Raw genomic sequence first — 21164 nt, 5'->3', positions numbered from 1 at the left:
AAACAATCCTGGGTGTGACAGAGGCACATAGTAAAAATTCATTTGACCAGAAAAAGTCATATCATCATTAAGTTTTTTTAATACAATCCATCACTTAACCTCTTTTATCAAAGAATGATGAAAACATGTTTTGCACAGACATAAATTATTAGTTTCCAGTTACACTGCCAACTTGCTGGCCTGAATGGATCGAAATTGTTATTTTAAAATAAATGAAAGAAAAAGTAAAAGAACAAAAGAGTGCATGGATGAAAACCAAACGTAACAAAGCCAACGTGATTAAGAAAACCTATTTGTTAATTTTGCCTTCAAATGTGGCAATTTATAGAAGATAAATTATTCATCAAAAGTAGTCTGATAGGAGTTGAGGGGAGAAAAGTTAGATGACTCAGTCTTCTTACTTCTATGCTGTTTAGACATGTTGAAGCCAGATGTTGCAGCTTTATGGTTCACAAATTTCCAACTAAGGGTTTGAAATCTGAATAGGTGTCTCAGAACACAAATGGTGCTTTTTGTTCGATATTTCTTATTTGTATCATGTAACTATCATTATTAAAATATAAGATCATGACTGTCTTTCTTACTTGTCCTTAGTACTTTGTACTTCTGAGTCTCTGCCTCACCTCTGCCTTTCTCTCTCTCCCTCTCTCTCTCACACACACACACACACACATACACACGGGCAAGCAGAGGGAGAGATACGCCCAACAGCACAAAGTTTCGTTTTGTCAGGCTTCTCAGAAGCTGGAAGAGTCATGCCATAGCAGATATTCTCTCCTCTTTCCCTTAGAGACACTTTTATACAAGCTAAACAACAGAAGTGATCATATATTTTTATATAATCTTGGAAAATAAGGCTTATTTAATACTGCCTTAATGGAAAACTATCTGAAACAATTAACTCTGACTTTTAATAGCATCAAAAACAGAGGACAATAACAACACTTGCATGATAAAAAGTAATGGAACTTTCATTAACTAATTTCATGCTACATTAAAATTTACGGTGCAGCATCCTAATTTAATAGGCCATTGGACAGTTACATTTAGAATAACACAGTTCTCAATATTTATTTATATAATTTATATATATATAATTTATATATTTATTTTTATATATTTATTTTAATATATTTATTTATATATATGTAATATAAATATAAAGATATTTATAACTTATAGGTAAGAAAAATTAAACCCAGTAGTTTGGGTAAAATAATGTTTCCTTTATATCACATAAAACATAAAATGCTAGATTGTTATGTTGTTGTTAGTTGCTCAGTCGTGTCCAACTCTTTGCGACCCATGGACTGCAGCCTGCCAAGCTCCTCTGTCACAGGATTTCCCAGGCAAAAATATGGGAGTGGGTAACCATTTTCTTCTTCAGGGGATCTTCCCGACCCAGGGATGGAATCTGCATCTCCTGCGTTGCAGGCAGATTCTTTATTGCTGAGCCACCAGAGAAGCCCTATTTGTATATCAGTTAAGCCATACATGCTTGATGTTGAGAATGACAAGAGGAATCCAGCGCACCAGGTCACTAAAAACAAGTGTAATTATACCCACTGAAACAAACATGCTGGAATTAAATAAGCATGCACTTGAAAGCATATAAAGAAGCGATAGAATCTTATTAAGTTACAAATGGTTTCAAAAAAGATATTTGGATGACAATACGTATTTTATGTATAAATATCTATAGATACATATAGTCATATAATGTTAACATATATAGATACATATGGTCATATAATATATACAGTCATACATTATATGTATGGGGCTTCCCTGGTGGCTCAGAGAGTAAAGAATCTGCCTGCAGTGCAGGAGATCCAGGTTTAATCCCTGGGTTGGGAAGATCCCCTAGAAAAGGGAATGACAACCCACTCCAGTATTCTTGCCTGAAGAATCCCATCCATGGACAAAGGAGCTTGGCAGGGTACAGTCCATGGGCATGGTTGCAAAGAGGTGGACACGACTGAACAACTCACACTGTCACTGTATGTATGCTGCTGCTGCTGCTGCTGCTAAGTCGCTTCAGTCGTGTCCGACTCTGTGCGACCCCATAGACGGCAGCCCACCAGACTTCCCCGCCCCTGGGATTCTCCAGGCAAGAACACTGGAGTGGGTTGCCATTTCCTTCTCCAATGCATGAAAGGGAAAAGTGAAAGTGAAGTCGCTCAGTCGTGTCCGACTCTTTGAGACCCATGGTCTGCAGCCTACCAGGCTCCTCCGTCCATGGGATTTTCCAGGCAAGAGTACTGGAGTGGGGTGCCATTGCCTTCTCCACACTGTATGTATACATTATACATAATATGATACATAATAGTAACCAGCATTAGTCAATGATTCAACTGAACCCCTGTGTGGCTTTCCCTTCTAATTGCCAAGTTTTGGTAAAATATTCTAATTAGCTATAAAGAGAGGCAGAATAGAATGGTGCTAAAATCGTGGGCTACAGAACCAGACAGCCTAGGTTAAATCTCGTTTATTACGTATGTGACATTTAGCAAGTCATTTAACCTTCAATGTTGCCATTCCTTCAGTGATAAAATTACATAATTACAGTCCCTATCTCATGGGGTATTAGGGTAATTAAGTTCATTGATACACATAAAGTGCTTAGAAGAACATTTGGTATTTAATCTGTACTAAACAAACACCAACCATTGGTGGCAGGAGTAAAGCAGTGTCACAAAAATGAGCACTGAAATGTATTTCAAAACGTTCACTTCTGAAATCACTGACTTTAAAAAGGGGAAGACCAGCTTTACCTCTCTTCGGCGTTCCTGGGGGACTGGCTGCCGTGGTTGCTATTCCCGATGAAATTTCGAATTTCTGTGAAGTAAGCGTCTTCCTTGTCATCAAGGATTGCACCTGTGCTTTCCAGTTCAGAATGAGGCGATGATGTTGCCGTACCTGAGGGGACAGAAAGCCTTTTGTGAAAAAGACTATCATTTAGAGGGCGACTTATTTGAAATCTCACACCTTCTTCATTCGATCAATGTTGTTTCCTAAAGTCTTCAAGTATTTTCAAGTATTAATAATGAAAACTTTAGGAGGTCAAGGTCTTCCCAATTTTACCACAGTATCTGTGCCAGTGAATAATGGGGACTACTGTGAACCACTGAAATCATGGGGTACAATCTCCCAAAGATGTTCTTTCTCCCACCAGCTTCCTCCACTGTGATATAGGAACGTTTTTATTGGTAGAATGAGAGTGCAGAGTAAGGCAAATTGTAGAAAGGTCTTAAGAACATTCTGCCAGAAAAAACTGTATACCCAGTCCTGGTGGCAGTTAATATGTATTTATTGCCCCTGTGCTAATGTATGTTATCAAATAAAGCCTGAACACATGCTGGAAATATGGCATTCTGCTTTGTTGAGCTAAGCTATGGGCAGACCCAGAACACACCAGTCTTGAGACAGTATTAATAAGACAATATTGGGTCTGTGGATTATAGAAGGTTCTTCAGTTTCCTTACCTATAAAATTAGAATCAAAATAGCTGTATCAAAAGATTGCCTAAAATTTCCATACATTTACAAATTATAAACTCTTTATAATATATGGTCAAACTTTATACTAATATTTGCTTCGTTTGTTTATCTTGCCCACAGAATATCTGTGGCTTGATAGTTCATCACAATAGTCTAGATGCCAAACACAAGTGGTTAGAATACCCTTCAGCTTCATGAAGTTATAATCTGGGCCAACAAATAAGTATTCAATTTTGACACATTATACTTTTTAAATTATTTATTTGTTTTCTGAAATAATTTTGACTAGAAAAATTATAGTGATATACCATAAGGGTGTATGCAGAAAGTGTTGTCACTTTTGAGTACTAGATTAGACTCTTGTCTCTAAAATCCAATATTTTTAAACCATGATCATTAGAGTTTTGGCTTTAAGGGAAACAAATAGTACATAGTTCATTCAAAAATCGTAAGCAATGTCCCTTTACACTAGAGGAAGGATTAATAATAAAATAATTTCCTTAAGGAAAGACTGCTGCTGCTGCTGCTAAGTCACTTCAGTCGTGCCCGACTCTGTGTGACCCCATAGATGGCAGCACACCAGGCTCCCCTGTCTCTGGGATTCTCCAGGCAAGAACACTGGATTGGGTTGCCATTTCCTTCTCCAAAGCATGAAAGTGAAAAGTGAAAGGGAAGTCGCTCAGTCGTGTCCGACTCTTAGCGACCCCATGGACTGACTGCAGCCCACCAGGCTCCTCCATCCATGGGATTTGCCAGGCAAGAGTACGGGAGTGGCGTGCCATTGCCTTCTCCGTAAGGAAAGACTACTTTGTATCAATCCAACTTTTCTCTGTTCTTAAAATCTCTTTTCAGGGATTCCATACATGCCCCCTCCCTTCATTGCCAAGTCATTCCCTTAATTCTCTAGAAACAATTACAGTACATAAGATTGGCATCACACACATATGCCAGCTGGTCAATGTTATCTAAGTATTAGAAGCCAAGGGCTTCCCAGGTGGCACAGTGGTAAAGAATCTGCCTGCCAATGCAGGAGATGCAACAGATGCAAGTTCAATCTCTGAATCAGGAAGATCCCCTGGAGTAGGAAATGGCAACCCACTCCAGTATTCTTGCCTGGAAAATTTCATGGACAGAGGAGACTTGTGGGCTACAGTCCACGGGGTTGCAAATAGCTGGACACAACTGAGCCACTGAGTACACACACACACACATTAGAAGTCAAAGGCAAGAAAACCACCATGTCTTCTGCTAACTGCATTAGTAGGCCTGGGTTAAAGGAAGGCTAGTTTTTTTTTGCCATTTTAAACTTAATTTTGCATCAGAATTTGTGACCAAAAATCACACACCACTAGCATTTGCTACAGGCTACTCTGATAAGGCTGACAGTCTTTTATCTCTCATATGTAAAACAGGTCCCCTAGAGAAGTTTTCTGAACTGCAGACTGTTTGCAAAAGCAGCTGTGGTTTCTAGGTTAATACTGAGAGCATGGGGCTCCACTCTGGTCATCCCGGCCAGGCCAGTGGCCACGTTCTATGCCAACAGGGTCAAAGATTGTTCCCTGTAATTTAGAAAATCATGATTCATCAGTCTCCTTTGAGTTCCAACTATGGTTCTCTGTGCTCGAGATTGCCCATTGAGATGCATCCAGAAAATAAAATGGTCCAAATGAAGCTCTGGGTTGTGTATTATTTAACAGTTCACTTCGTTCAAAAATCTCAAGGGAAAAGTGCTACAAATTTTCACAATAGGATCTGATTCTCGTGTCAAAGGGGAATGAGAGATGAGCGATCACAACTGTCTTTTAAAATAAGAATAAGCCAAGCATCTCCTCCTCAGAAGACAGTCAATGACCTACCAGACATGTTCCCATTCTCGTGCTTCTTGAGGTGTCTGTCTAAGTTGGTTTGTTGACCAAAACACCTATCACATAAGTGACACTTAAAGGGCTTCTCTTTATTGTGGATGTTGCGAACATGCCGCTGCAGGTTGGAAGATATGCTGAAGGACCTGTCACAGTACTTGCATCTGAAAAGCAAACACAGAGCAAATATTTGCAAGCAAATCAAAAGACATTTCTCAAGACAAGCAAACCAGATCTCCAAAATTATCACCCATAAAACAACACTGCAGCAAAGATCACTCTCCACATTGCCAAGATTTCAATTCTGGTAAATGACTTTGACTGCATCAAAAATTTTTATAACTTTGTGAAAAATCATAATAAAATACTGATGATTTGATTGCTCACAAGTTTACCCAGGTAATCAGTTTTAGTATTTCAAGCAAAACTGACAAAATTAAAGACATTAAGAAATGGTAGCAGTTTTATTTTCCACTTGGGACAATTAAACCTTCTGTAAACAAACAGGAAACAAATTCAAGTATTCTTCAAATAAAGTAAGAAAATCATTTTTTTACATTCAAAATTTCAGAGCCTGATTAAATAATTTCTTAGTAAACTCACTTTCTCAACTGCTAATCCTAAAGGAAATTCTGCTATCTTCTGCAAAATAACAATAAAGTTTTCTAACTTTAAAACCGGGGCAATGTGAACAGTTTAGTCTGATAGCAAAGACACTAATTTTCATAATCTGTAGTGATTAGGAGCCCCCAAAGCCTTTACTGTGTTAACCTTTAAACCTTTACAAAAGAAAAGGGTGCTAAATTCTCCTTTTTGAATGAAAGCACAAGGTCTTTGTTTACCCATCCCCCCACAATATTCTGAATTTCTCCCAGTTTTCTATTTCTATTTTTCTAAACCAGGTCAGTTTTTTTTCAAGAAAGCACATAATATTGATTGACTAATTGTTTCTGCCTTCCATGATATTTATGATCAAAAATCATAAATTACTGAAGTTCTCCTTTAGTCACAAAACAAAAAAGTAATTCATCATCCCACCCAACTTCCCACCAGCTCTTATGGTAAGGAAGAAAAGTAGTAATTGACACAATTTTTCCCTCTGGCCTTTTAAAGTACAGATTGTGTTAGCTGTTTATATGATTTTTTGTGTGTTGCTTGAAAGGAAAAATCACCTTTCTCTAGATGACTTTTAAGTGAAAATGTCTAACTTAATAACCAAAAAATCCTTAATTCATTCTCCCATGTGTGAAGGGCACTTCTTCTTCCACTTCTGAATGCAGATACACCAATTCAAGGGCTCAACATGAGAAAGTACCCTTTCCACTGAAAGTGTTCTACGGCTGTCTCCATATGATGCCAGAAATCTAGTTAGTCCAGTGGGGAACATAAATTTGTTAAACTAGTTACTTTGGCATAGTATCAGTAAACCAACTCAAGGGCTGATTTAATTTCCCCTTAAAAAACTGTTCTGGCATCATGAGGTCCATCAAATTTAAATTAATAATATTAATTTAAAAATGGATAAGATCCCACATTGATAATTAAGCCTCTGATTTTGGAAAAAAAAAAAAATATATATATATATGGGCCTTCTTTGAACTTCCAAGGTTCACTGCAATGAGAACCATGGTACAATGAGCCCAATTGTGTTGTCCTAAGCAGAATAACCTAAAAAACACAGATAGAGAAAACTTAAACTCTCATTAAACTTTTTAGAATAATTTTCACTTAAAATAATTTCTACAGAAATCACAAGGAAGAAACATTTTGTCTTTGACATGCTTCAAACTGCTTGAATGCATAGAAGCTTTAAATCTAATAAATGGCATCGACTTTAACATGAATAAATTCAGTCAATAAGGAAGTTCTAACCAAAAAGCATTTTTTATTTTCTATCTTTCCTCTGCTAACATCTTGGCCAAAAGTTTGAGTGCTTCAGTAAGTTAGTAGGTGTTTAGTGAAGTGAAAGTTGATCATTTGTGTCCGATCCTTTGCGACCCCATGGACTGTGGCCTCTGTCCATGGAATTCTCCAGGCCAGAATACTGGAGTAGGTAGTCATTCCCTTCTCCAGGGGAACTTCCCAATCCAGGGATCAAACCCAGGTATCTCGTATTGCAGGTGGATTCTTTACAGTCTGAGCTACCAGGGAGTAAGTGGATAAAGAACCCCCAAATCAGATCCTAAGTTTCAGAAATTCTAAAAAGAAGTACATAACACACTCATGAACTATACACGATTAAACCATCCTGGTAAACACAGGGGGTATGGGAGCCTTTGAGATCATGGTATGAGACAAAAACCCAGAGTTCTAGATTTGTGTTTTAATTTGGGATCTATTAATATCAGATTTTATAGAACACAAGAGACACGGGTTTGTTCCCTGGGTCAGGAAGATCCCCTGGAGAAGGAAATGTTAACCCACTCCAGTATTCTTGCCTAGGAAATCCCATGGACAGAGGACCCTGACGGGCTACAGTCCATGCGTTCGCAAAGAGTCAGACACAACAACTTAGCAACTAAACGACAACAGTTACAGAAGGCAATTAGCGTATGTGGATCCGAATTTTTTCACTTGTGAAACAGAGGAGCTGAACAAATAATTGTTTAAGATCCTCAGCTATGCAAAATTCTGATTTGTGTTGTTAAAAATACATATATAATAATAGCACCATTTATGGGGCAGAATAAATTCACTGAATTCAGGTACAAAAAAAGAGAAAAATGAGCATGATATCATAGCTGCATACCAGACCCTTGGCCATAACAAAATATAAGTGTGGAAATCTTTCCTTCCATTTAAGCAGAATTCCTTGGATATGACATTTTCTCAAAAAGGGAAATCATCTAACACTTCCCACATTTATATCTCTCTGAAACCTATTATATCCAATGCAATCTATCACATACAAAGTGGAAATATTACTTATAATTACTAATTTACAGAACATGTAGGAAAGCAAAGGATTTAAGAAAATACTTTATTATTATCTGAGTTTAAGTCTCTCTAGTTTTCTCCTAAAGTTTCAACTATTTTCAAATGAACATTGGTCTTCCCACTTTCTTATCCTTGTATATAAAGAAGTATTTAAAAGCTGATAAATTGTTTATTTTAATGAAAAAAGTAAACATTCAGATAAAAATAATTTTACACATATGCAACCCATAAGAATGTCAAAGTAAAATAAAATTACAGTATTACTTAAAATAACTAACATTCATTCTTTGAAGAAATTTTCATGAATTATCTAAAACCATGTGCAAGGCATTGCACATTGAACAACGCAGATGATATTTTAAAACTGGAAGGGAGATGGTGATTATGATCATTCATTTGTAAAGAATAATATTAAAATTAAATATAGTTCCATGTGTCATATGGCTGATTTTGACGCTTAAGAGAATAGGCCAAGAAGCAGTTGAGAAATTGTTGATGGAACTGCTCCCTTCTTATAATACGTTCTATTTTATCTGTTCTACTCCTTTCTTCCTCCTCTCAAGGTAAAATTTATTCTTTAAACATCCTATCAAGACTTGTAGACATTGACTTAGCTATACTGGGAAAACTAAGATATATCTGGGTTGTTAATTCCTAGCAGAGATTTAAGGCTTGGAAAAGGGAGACTACAAGGTTATGATTATTGTCAATTAAAATAGCATGAATCACTGAGGAGAGAAAACACTTAATTTTAAAAATGACTAACAGTTCTTAAAAGTTTATTCTATTCTAGACACTGCTAGAACTTTTAAATTGAGATATAAGAAGATGCGTCAAGAAATTAGGACTCTTCTAAATTTTAATCCCAGCCATTAGTTAATTCTTCTTTGAATCAAAATTGAACAGACATATGCTCAGACATGCACAAAAGTAGCCTCTTTTAAAATTGTGGCAGTAGGTCCAATTTATTACAACAGTTATCAAGATATTTAGTAAAAATCATTGTCAAACCTATAAGGCTGCTCTCCTGTGTGGGTTCTCAAGTGCCGTGTTAGGTTCGCAGATCTTGGAAAAATCTTACCACAGTATCTGTTATGAAAAGATATTTATAAAAGAAAAGTCAGCACAATTGCCTATATTTCACTCAAGCTGCTAAGAAGCCAGATGCTTATTTCTGATTTAATTAATCTTGCATGGAACTCACATGTCTTTGTTATTTAAAATTTGCAACAAAGTCATTCTACAGATATAAATAACTCTATAAATAAAGGCTGCCTTATGAGACCCAGTCCGGGTAAATTTGCTCATGTGTAAGCAAGCAGTTTATGAAAACAGACTTGAGTTTTGATGACCCCCTCCATGTGCCTTTTTTATTAACTCTGTATCTTTACATCTGCAAAACTAAACCAGACAAGGAGATAAAAAAATGATAGGAGCCTGTGGTTCTGGGTTGATATAAACAGATTCAAATGTTTTAACTCATTTTCCATGTTAGCCACAGTGACAACTCTCTGTACATTGAGTGGTATCAGATCAGACAAGATTCTAAGACCTCATCCATCAAGGTATGTTCCTATAAAAGCTTTTCTGGAAAGAAAGGAACACATTTTCCAAATAGCAGATAAATTGATATGCCTGAGTCAGATGCCACAAATTTCTGAGACAATTCAGAAATGATAAGCATGATTTATTTTTAAAAAAGAAAACAGAAACAAATAAAAGCTTTGCTATACTACTGATGAGTAACAAGGCACTTATTAACTAGTTTTCTCACTTATTGACCTTATTTGTCCTTCATTAAGAGCCTTATTCTTAAATACCATGACAATTAATAAATAAATATATGCTTGAGGACAGTAGTATTATACCTTTGGATGAAAATAATTAACTGTGAAAGAAAATTCATAAACATCAAAGTGAAACAAATAGATAGCATTTGGACCATTTCCAACCTCATTTATCACAACCAAACGGCCTGTGTTAAAATTTTCATGTAATAATAATCTTTTAAACCACTATTTTTATATCTCACTAAATAAAGAGTACTTTGAAGTGCTTGAAATCTATCATGGTTGCTATTAATCATCCAATCAAGAATAATTTCCAAAACAAACAGCATGGCCTTTTGAAATCAGAGGGGAGATTTTCGGGAAGCCAGTCATGATCAACTTTGCAGTTACCTGCAGGTATAGCGCTCCTTTCCTTTCCGTAGGAGGTTCTCTGGCAGGGCGTTGGGAGGAGCTCTGAAGTTGAACATGGAGGGAACAGACTGTAGAAGTTCACTGGCCTCTGGTTTCAGGGCACTGAAGTTCTCCAGCTTCTCTGCCATGTTTTCAATAGCCGACATCTGAAAGGCAAAAGCACAAGACCATGAAGGACAGGGCAGAGATCCTTCCTGCCGCATTCGTCTCTAGCAAACTAAGAAATCATTATTAATAAAAGGGAAGCATCAAATCCACTGAATGCAGAGGCTGTAGAAAGAGATTATAGTGTCCCAATATTAAACAGATGAGAGAATTCATTGACTTTAAAGACAATAAAGGTAGAACCAAGCATACACAATGTCATATGAACTTTTCCATAAGACCTTAGTCAGATCACTTTATAATTTGATACACAATAGAGCAATGAAATACACGAGACAACAAAACCAAGTTACAGATTTTATTAAATTAAGAGACAGCATTAGTATCATGCTATTCACTAGGCCCACCTGTGAGTGACTGCAGGAAGGAAGAAATTAATACATCCTCTCCAGAGGCTGACCAGAACCAAGAGATGTTTGGTTCTCTACCCCTCCCCTTTTAGAACAAAAGAAGTCTGAATTCTAACTCTGGCAAGAGGGTTCTTTGGGACATGAGTCCACCATCTTCTTGGCCTGCAAGCTGACCAAATAAAATATACAGTAAAAAATAGTAAACTGGAAATTATAGGAAAATATTCTGTATGCCTTGCCTAAGTAATAAAAACCATAGGAACTAGGAAGTCCCACGAAAAAAACTCAAAGCATGAAAAACATCCAGTGTTCCAAAGTTACTGCTAGAGCCAAATGTATGTAATGCAGAAGGAAAAAATTAAGTGTGTAAGATGTAATTTATGTTAAATTAATATCAATATACTAGATTTTTAAGTGGGATCATACATGAAGAATGTTGGTAAAATATTAGTTTGTCCTGAAAAAGGATTGAATTGAAATGATACTTCATGATATATTATCATAACTTCATATTACATTGGCATGACCACACTCTAGGGCAGTATTCTCATAGAAAAAGTATCCTGCCTAGTTCTTCTCCTCAAATAACCTAATTTACTATGCTTATAATCTTCAAGTTTTTGTCTATCTGCACACATATTTGACAGAGTCATAATCAGAGGGTGGTATTTACTTTCAAAGTTAGCTTGATTCTTCCTATCTATAGTTAAGACAGACTCTCTCCTTTCAACCTTCCTAAAATGTTTCTTCCATGCTCACATTTTATTTGGAAGCTGCTTACTGCTGAATTTGTAAGTAGAAAAAGCAAACTCTCAGGCCATCTTGTAAAATCAACTCATCCATTGTTTATTTGGTTCTCAGGGCACTTTGCCACTGGAGAACACAGAAAGCTGTTAAAAAGGTGTTTGTATTTTGTATGCACTCTGTATGTTTCTCCGAAGGCTAGGGCAGTAGACTAGAAGACTTCATGCAAGGATTAAAACTGGTAAAAACTGTACATTCAAGCAACTGATCAACTCAAGAAAACGATACTTCTGCTGATAAGACAGCAAGACAGAGTTGGAGGCCTAATTTATTTTGAGCTCAGGTTAAAAATAAAAGGCAACAATTTGTACTCAAAAGGATAATTAATAAAATTTATCTTGTGTGGACACATGGCTGGACAGAATACTACTGACTTCTAAAACTAGAGCAAAATCTTAAGTGAATGGCCTAAACATGATTCTCTTCTTACAAAGGGAATATTGTATGCTTGATTTTTCAAACGACTATTCATACGTAGTTAGCTTTCTTTCTTTTTCCTTTATCCTGGAGCCTGGCCTCTCATTTCATGCCCGGACTCCTAATGCTAGCTACAAATTGCAACGTACAGGGCACCACTGCCAATTTGCCAAATGTCTTTCATCAAACACGGTGCAAAAAAATCTCAGAGGAAAGTCAAGATACATTTACTTGTCAGACGACAAATGTGAACGCATTGGGAGGCGGTAGGGGCTGTAAGCTCAGAGGTTTGATTCATAATCACTCAGCTGCTAAAACATTCTCCACAGATGCAAGTGGACAGCACATTTGTCACTATGAAGGATTCTGACACACACTGATCACAGGGCAGAGATATGGAATGATGATGCTGCTCAGAGAGGTTGGCGGAAACTCTGTCCCTAAAGAATATGGTCATTATTCCCCTCTAGCCAGAGCATTAGCATTTTCATATTACTTTGGATTTTATTTATTAAAAATCAATCCAGAAATATTTTATGATACTATTTTATTTGCATTTATTCCTTCTAATTGTTCTTTTCAGAAAATCATTTTGATAATCCGCCCTCCATGCAATAAATTGTCTGAGTGAGAAATGACCTCTGGTCTTCAAGCTGATTAACAGTAACAAGCAAGGGTAAGGGTCATGATGGCATACATTTATGGGGAAGAATAGTAAGTGCAAGGGTGATGATTATAAATGTTTTATGTATGTACATTTAATATTTGAGTAAAGTTTCATTATCTAGTGGTATTAAATCATTTGAGTGTCCACCCTGCTGACACACAGATTCCTGTGGCAATACATCTTACAGAAACACTTTCCTTTTATATGGAAAATAGCTTACTCATGACTACTATTATTCTCGGCTTTTATCTCGAACACATATAAACTGTAAGTCCTTCAAGTAATTTAACAGCAATTGGCTGTTGAGAAATGTGTCTTGCTTTAGGAGCTACTAATAGCTCCTTTTGAAGAAAGATCACTGTGATTACTTTACCCCAAACTGTTTCAACTTGGCAAAGTATCAAGAAATAAAATAATATATTATGGACTTGACTAAGTAACAGCATTCTTAAGGATAACAAGAAAAAGAATAGTGGTTACTCAAGTGCCTCCTCTATAAGCCACCCCCACCTCTGGCTTCTGGTGTCAAATGAAAAGAAGATTAAATTGGAGTGGGGAAGAAGCAGAGGAGAAAGATGGGAAGTGAGCTGAGGGTAAGTGAGCTCAGTTAACAGCTGAGAGCTGTTAACACCACACTTACGGACACCCACCCACCCACTTTTTTTCCAGCTGCTGCTGCTGCTGAGTCGCTTCAGTTGTGTACGACTCTGTGTGACCCCATAGACGGCAGCCCACCAGGCTCCCCCGTCCCTGGGATTCTCCAGGCAAGAACACTGGAGTGGGTTGCCATTTCCTTCTCCAATGCATGAAAGTGAAAAGTGAAAGTGAAGTCGCTCAGCCGTGTCCAACTCTTCGAGACCCCATAGACTGCAGCCTACCAGGCTCCTCTGTCCATGGGATTTTCCAGGCAAGAGTACTGGAGTGGGGTGCCATTGCCTTCTTCATCTTTCCAGCTAGCAACCACCAAAGCAACATAAAAGCCATCACTGAATCCTCTCTTTCATCTTCCTAACATTTGCTCTCATGTACTTAACATCAGCTGAAAAGAATAAATTTCTCCATTAAGACAGATAGAAGTAACTTGGACAAATACACACTACTATGTATAAAAGAGATAACTAATACAAACCTACTGTATAGCACAGGGAATTCTACTCAATACTCTTTAATGACCTATATGGGAAAACAATCTAAAGAATAGATACATGTATATGTATAACTGATTCACTATGCTATACACCTGAAACTAACACAACATTGTAAATCAACTATACTCCAATAAAATTAATTTAAAAAAGAATAAGTGACTTAGACATCTGCTAGTTGGGGTAGTTTAGCCATTCTGTGATCAACAATCAGTCCTACTCCATATCTTGGGTTAAGATGAGCTTTATCTAGGGTATTGGTCAAAACCTCAACTTCCTCTAGCTATCTAGGCTGACTCATGTGATACTCCTCTTGGAAAAGCATTTATTTTGTAGATGTAGTAAGTTTTAACATTCACTTTAAAGTCTGACTTGGTATTTTAAAAAATCAGGATGAATTGGGATAAATAAAACAATTTAGCTACAAATGCTTTTCAATTATGAAAATAAAAATGAAGGGGACAACATGTACTACAATGAATAGGAAATCTACTGAAAATAAGGGGGAAAAGGAGGCAAAAATCAGATCATATATTTTAGAAAGATATTGCCCCATATCCTATCAATGTCATTGACTAATCTCCAATCAGTAAATGACAGTGGTTTTTTTTTTCCTATAGAACAGTGATTTTTATTTACATATATTATAGTTGTTGATGGTATCTGCAGCCAGATGTCTGGAAAAGGAAGTCATTTCCCCCCCTTCCAGTCCCCTAGAGGCTATTAACTTTAAACTGACGCAAACTAGTATTTAGACACAATTCCCTAGCTTCTACCAAAAATGTAACTATCTCCCTTGTCAAATAGTTCATTTTTGTAAAAACATTTCAGCAGGCAAGATAACATCAACTGGGTCTGAAGCACTTAGCTTAACATTTTTTTATCTGGCAGCCAATAATTGATGACATAAAGAAGTTTCTCATTAAAACTATTAAAGTGACAATCTGATTATACAAAATGATATGTCCAATGGCACCATGAATTATGTGACCTAATGTTTCATAAATTAGATTACACATGGGTTTATCATAAAACAACTAACTTTTCATAAATAACTTATGATGGGAAAGTTTGTAGATTTGGTAGTTTTCTATATTTATTCACTTGATTATCTTGAGAAATCTTAAAATCATGGCCATTTGGGGGAGAAATAAATATTCATATTTTATGGTTGTCTCATTCCATGTATCATATTCTGCAGTCATCATTATAAAATTATAGCTTTCAACCACTAAAATTTATAAAATTTAATATTTTAATACTTTCCACTAATATCCATTTTATAATAAAAATATAAATTACTGCTCTGCAACATCTATGATTCAAAGAGTGGGAGTGTTTCTAAAGCATTGTCATAGCCGTTGCCATACCATTGCATTATCAGGAAAACGCATCTAACTTAAAATCTGAACTGTCTTTGTAAGTTGTAGCAGCACTGACCATTTGTATAGGAGACAACACCTTATTCTTAAAGCAGCTAACAGCAAAACTACCAGCAAGTAAAAGTCAACATTAGAAAGGATGAAGACAATGCGGCATGATATTTAAGACAAACCCTTGCCAGGGAAGGCAGACCAAAAAACACTAGAAATAATAAGCCAGGATAACCAAAGAACAATGCTGTCTACTACACAATTTTGCCTAACATGGAAGTCTCTGTCTCTTTGCTCTTACACTGTGGAAAAAAGTGAACTTAAACCTTAAAAGTTGATAGGATGAGAAAAATCCACAATTCCTCACATATTCCACAGAAGAAATAAATGGAAGAATTTCTGGTAAAGGAAAACTAACATCAGATAGAGGAAACAGGTAAGTGCCAAAGTGTTCTCATTTAAAATAATTTATATTTAATGTTATGGTGACTAAGGAAAAAGTGAACTATATTTCAAGATTTCATCCATACTTTAAAATCAGTATAATTCTTAGTGAGGAAGATAATAAAAGAGTAAAAATATATACACTTAGAGGAAATTGTGTAATACATGCTATTTATATACATTTTAATTGTCTCAAGGTTTATTTGGGAGTGAAACATGAATAAATAGTATTCTTTGTATCTTGAATAAAAAATAAAGCTGTCTCCTAGTGATGTCAACTTACTGTATTTGGAAATATTAATTGATCATTGAGGGGAAGGATAAATAGGGAGATTGGGATTGACATATACACATTACTATATATAAAAGTAAATAATTAATAAGAACCTATTGTATAGCACAGGGAACTCTAAACACTCTGCAATGGCCTATATGAGAAAATACTCTAAAAACAAAGAGTGGATATATACGTATGTATATATGATTCACTGTGCTGTACACCTGAAACTAACATAACACTATAATCAATATACTCCAATAAAAATATTTTTAACAGTTTAAAAAGAAAGTTGAGGAAGCGAGTTGTTGGTATTGTTGAGTCACTAAGTCATGTCTGACTCTTTGAGCCACCATGGACTAATAGCCCACCAGGTTCCTCTGTCCATGGGATTTCCCAGGTAGGAATATTTTGGAGTGGGTTGCCACTTCCTTCTCCAGGGGATCTTCCAGACTCAGGGATCGAACCCACGTCTCCTGCACTGGCAGGCAGATTTTATACTGCTGAGCCACCAGGAAGCCTGAAGAAATGGGACCCAATGCTAAAAGATATATTCTTTAGATAAAGATTTTTAAACATTTAGTCTTGTGAATCCACACAGCCAGAACCAAGTTCTGCCTGGGTTATATGGATGTGAATTACAATGTCAACTTGGGTCCACACATAAGTTCAGGTTTTATTCTTTTTTAAGGCTTTATCATAAGCATCTTTAACATGCTGGTACAGGCTCCCCCAAATAATTATTGTTTCCACTTAGTGATACATCTTGAAATCCCTATTAACACACACTCAAGTTCTACATCAAGGTACAATTACTATGGAATGGGTTAGATTTAGAGAATAAACTTTCCATAAACAATTTATAGACACTAAATGTCCAACCAAAACTGAAAGTATCTTGCAGCTTGACAAAGATGAAAATCTATCTGCTAAAGCTCTATCATTTAAAGGAAAAGAGCTCAGAAATCTCTCTATGGCAACTTATAATATTAGTTGTTTTCCTTTTAATGCTACATTATTTTAGTCAAAAATATAAATAGAAAACTTACCCAAGTTCTCTGATCAGGCAGTTGGAACTGGGAGCAAAATTGAAACAAAAACAAAAAAATTACTTCTGTATAGGTATCTTTATTGCAATCTATCCTTTTGAGAAATTAACATTTATACTAAGTAATTTTTGCTTATCATGTAACTATACCTTGAGTAAAAGCCTTGGTAATGAATATTTTTATAACATGGAGTTTTCTCTATTTACCTCAATTAAATTTTAGAATCAAGGTTATAAACCAGAATGTTCTTTTTCCCAAGAAAGCTAAATACTACTTACTACCAAATCTTAGCAAAATAGATACTTCCTTTTCATTTGTTTCTACTGACTGCAAAACAAGATTCCTAAATTTTACTTTAATAACTAAAATGTAAGCAATTTCCTGAAAAAAAATCTGGTCTCTTATATTTTTACAGCATTAATGACAAAGAAATAAATACTCAAATGTGAATCACTGAGTAACAAAAAGGCAGTGTATTTGGAAATAAACTGGTTTCTATTAGCATGGGACCATCAGCAGTCTGAACGCTAAAGAATAGTAATGAAAAGAACTACAAACATGTAGTTATTTGTGACAATTTATGACAAGACTCACTGGTGAAAATGTCAGTGAATTACTGGGTTGCCCAAAAAGTTTGATTGGGTTTTTCTGTAAGATCTTATGGAAAAATCCGAATGAACTTTTTGGTTAACCCAATAGAAGCTCTACAAGGAAACACAAATGTTATGTCTTTAAAAACATCATTTTTCTTGTTTAAAGGGGATATATCTTGCTTTCTTAGGTTACGGTATCTTTAATAAGGAATATATACATTTTTTTGAGAAGGAAACGGCAACCCACTCCAGTGTTCTTGCCTGGAGAATCCCAGGGACGGGGGTGCCTGGTGGGCTGCCGTCTCTGGGGTCACAGAGAGTCGGACACGACTGGAGCGACTTAGCAGCAGCAGCAGCATACACAGTTTTTAAGGATGAAAGATTTACCGCAGAAGAAATCTAACAAAACAAACACTTGTTGAAAGCAAAAGAAAGACGAAGGGCGAAAGACGGAGGGCAAAAGTCTTACGTGATTTTCACATCAATATACACATGAGAACTTGGGAAAAGACCTTAGTCTTTTTCCCAGTTCTTGGAATACGGTAACAAGTAGACACTTTAAATGAAGAAAGTGAAGAGACTTTAAAATGAAGAAAATTAAAAAAGAACGAATAAAGCACAGAAATGGAAGTAAAATAGAGTTTCCATTGTAGATTAACAAAGCCAAACATCTGAAATCAAAATATATAAATAACTAAAAATAACATTTAAAGTACAGGAAAACCAAACAAAGGTATAATTTATAGCCAGTTTTATACTAGTATAATTGCCAAGTGATTCCTATGGCAATTCAAATGAGCTGTCAATGTGAATGCAAAGTACCCAAAATGCAAAGTACCCAATGAAATGGACATGCCAAAGATCACAGGGTAATATCATTTCCTCCATCTCACCTCCTGTGGCTGTCATCTTCTTTTCAAAATTATAATCTAAGACTCCAAATGTAATTTTCAAACACAGAGTCAGGGAGAAACCCTATACTACTTATTGCAGCCTTATGTTAAACTAACTTATTTATAAGAGAAAAATAGAAAGTGAAATAGTGCTCTAGTGGCCTGACAGAGCAAATATACTTCTCTAAGAACTGAACTGAGAGGAATTTAAACCCTAAGAATGATAAAGCCAGTATTTATCTTTTGATTCTGATGTATATGTTCCTATATGTTTTCTGTATTTTTGTCAAGGATTTTAAAAATACATATTTTCTTCTAAAAGGCAGTAAAATGGCCTAATAATTTATTTTCAATAAAATTTAATAAATATCCAACTTATTTGTATAAGTGAAAATCGAAGTTTTAGTTGCTCAGTCTTGTCTGACTCTTTGCGACCCGATGGACTGTAGCCTGCCAGGCTCCTCTGTGCTTGGGATTCTCCAGGCAAGAATACTGAAGTGGGTTGTCATTCCCTTCTCCTGGGGATCTTCCAACCCACGGATCAAACACTGGTCTTCTGCATTGCAGGCAGATTGTTTACCATCTGAGTGAAGTGTCAACTTTCATTGATTAGTAACTATGTACAGGGGAGGCAGGCGGGGGGCGGGGGGACAGAGTACAAAGACATACAAAAATTGTAAAATTTTTACAATCAGAGAATACCACTACAAAGCATTGACATATCTATCTATTTATAGGTTTTCCTTAAAGCATGGAAAACATGTGATCTCCTTTTAATTATTATAACAATCCTAAGAAATAGATAGAGGTAGATAACCCTGAGATAAATAACATTATTCTTATTCTGAAGTTAAGGATATAGAAGCCCCAGAGGGACCATCTGATTTGCTCCAAAATACTTTAAATGAAAACTGAAGTTGTGAATGGTCTTAACCAAGCACGTATCTACCTACAAAACGATGGCAAGCCCTGGGTGCAGAGGAGGCATGTCCTTTCATTTTGGTGGAATGCTTTGGTGTCCAACAAGGAAGCACCAAGAACACAGCAAGCATCCTTTCAGGTATTTCTAGATACTGATGTATCTCCACCAAAGAAACTGGGCTCAGGGGATGGCAGGAGGGTATTTTACTGATACTTATTCATAGTCAAAACAGAATACTTCTGCATCCAATAATAAAGAGAGCTTTTCCACCTCTAGATCCTTCCACATGCCAAAGTGAAGTGAAAGTGAAGTCGCTCAGTCGTGTCCAACTCTTTGTGACCCCATGGACTGTAGCCTACCAGGCTCCTCTGTCCATGGGATTTTCCAGGCAATAGTCCTGGAATAGATTGCCATTTCCTTCTCCAGGGGATCTTCCCAACCCAGAGATCGAACCCGGGTCTCCCGCATTGTAGACAGACGCTTTACCTTCTGAGCCACCAGGCTAGTCCTAAATAATAAGTAGTAAAGCCTGTTCTAAAACAGTTATTTCTGGCCCCAAATCCTAGGCAGCTTCTCTTTGTTTTAATTTGTTTGTTTGTTTGTGGGAAGATGGATCCTGAGGCTGTGATGGAATTGATACAGTACTAGAAAGAACAAAAAAGTTCTGCCGGAACTTCAGAACATATGAGGCAGATTTTCTGAAAGAACAGTCCTCTTGTGCGTGCTCAGTCATGTCTGACTCTGCAGCTCCATGGACTGTAGCCCACCTGGCTCCTCTGTCCATGGGATTTCCAGGCAAGAATACTGGAGAGGGTTTCCATTTCCTTCTCCAGGGGATATTCCCAACCCAGGGATCGAACCTGAGTCTCCTTTGTCTCCTGCATTGCAGGTGGATCTGCTGAGCCATCAGGGAAGCCTAAATTCTGAAAGGACAGACTGCTCTGAAGGCTTGACAAAAATTGAGGGGCCTGAACATCTCTCAGGTGACACTCTGTATGCCCTCTGTATCTCAGTGACATACAGCCATTACACACAAAAACAGCCACAGTGGTTATCAAAATAATGAAATATTTCTGTGGTCAGTGATAAATAGCCTTTGCCCCAACTATCCTGAATGTCCTCCTGCTGCCCAGGCCTCCTCCCAAAAGACCTTTCAAACAGCCCACCAGCCAGCAACCAAAGCATGAACAGTTGGCCAGCAAGGGCTTCTAAGACCCAGATCCCCAATGCCAGGAGCCCATTCTGATTGATCAGTATTTATGACATATGATGTGTTAAATATTTTACTGATCACTATTGGGTACTATTCTTACAGTAACATGCAGCAATAGTTAGTCTCATATAACAAGACATGACATTCTGGTGTGGGAAGGACACCCTCTACCACTGTGCTCCCATAGGTACTTTTTCAGTGATCTGAGTGGGTGATTGCTATATTCCCAAGCTCTATACACATGCCTCATCTTTTGCTATCCTTTGTCAATTTTGAGAATATTAAAACATAGCAGATTTTCTTATATCATTTGATTAAAAATATGCATATACTACATTTACAACAGCTACAT

General features: G+C 36.6%; 1 protein-coding gene across 13 annotated transcripts in view; it reads right to left on the bottom strand.

Annotated features, from left to right (window-relative positions):
* MECOM (MDS1 and EVI1 complex locus) overlaps positions 1–21164 on the bottom strand; it is a 656396-nt gene that overhangs the window by 9156 nt on the left and 626076 nt on the right. For 7 of the 13 annotated variants that reach the window (XM_024995577.2, XM_024995595.2, XM_024995579.2 and 4 more), the window contains 5 exons: positions 17192–17218; positions 10480–10646; positions 9311–9388; positions 5357–5526; positions 2775–2919 (listed from right to left, as the gene is read on the bottom strand). In XM_024995577.2, coding sequence (XP_024851345.2) covers positions 2775–2919; positions 5357–5526; positions 9311–9388; positions 10480–10646; positions 17192–17218 — 587 coding nt within the window. The remainder of the gene's footprint in view (positions 1–2774; positions 2920–5356; positions 5527–9310; positions 9389–10479; positions 10647–17191; positions 17219–21164) is intronic. The other 6 variants (XM_024995585.2, XM_024995596.2, XM_024995590.2 and 3 more) reach the window with 1 other exon arrangement.

The sequence above is a fragment of the Bos taurus genome, chromosome 1 (genome assembly GCF_002263795.3).
Source record: "Bos taurus isolate L1 Dominette 01449 registration number 42190680 breed Hereford chromosome 1, ARS-UCD2.0, whole genome shotgun sequence".
Taxonomy (NCBI): Eukaryota; Metazoa; Chordata; class Mammalia; order Artiodactyla; family Bovidae; genus Bos; species Bos taurus.
Note: the sequence above shows the minus strand (reverse complement) of the source record. Positions and strands in the feature narration are given on the sequence as shown.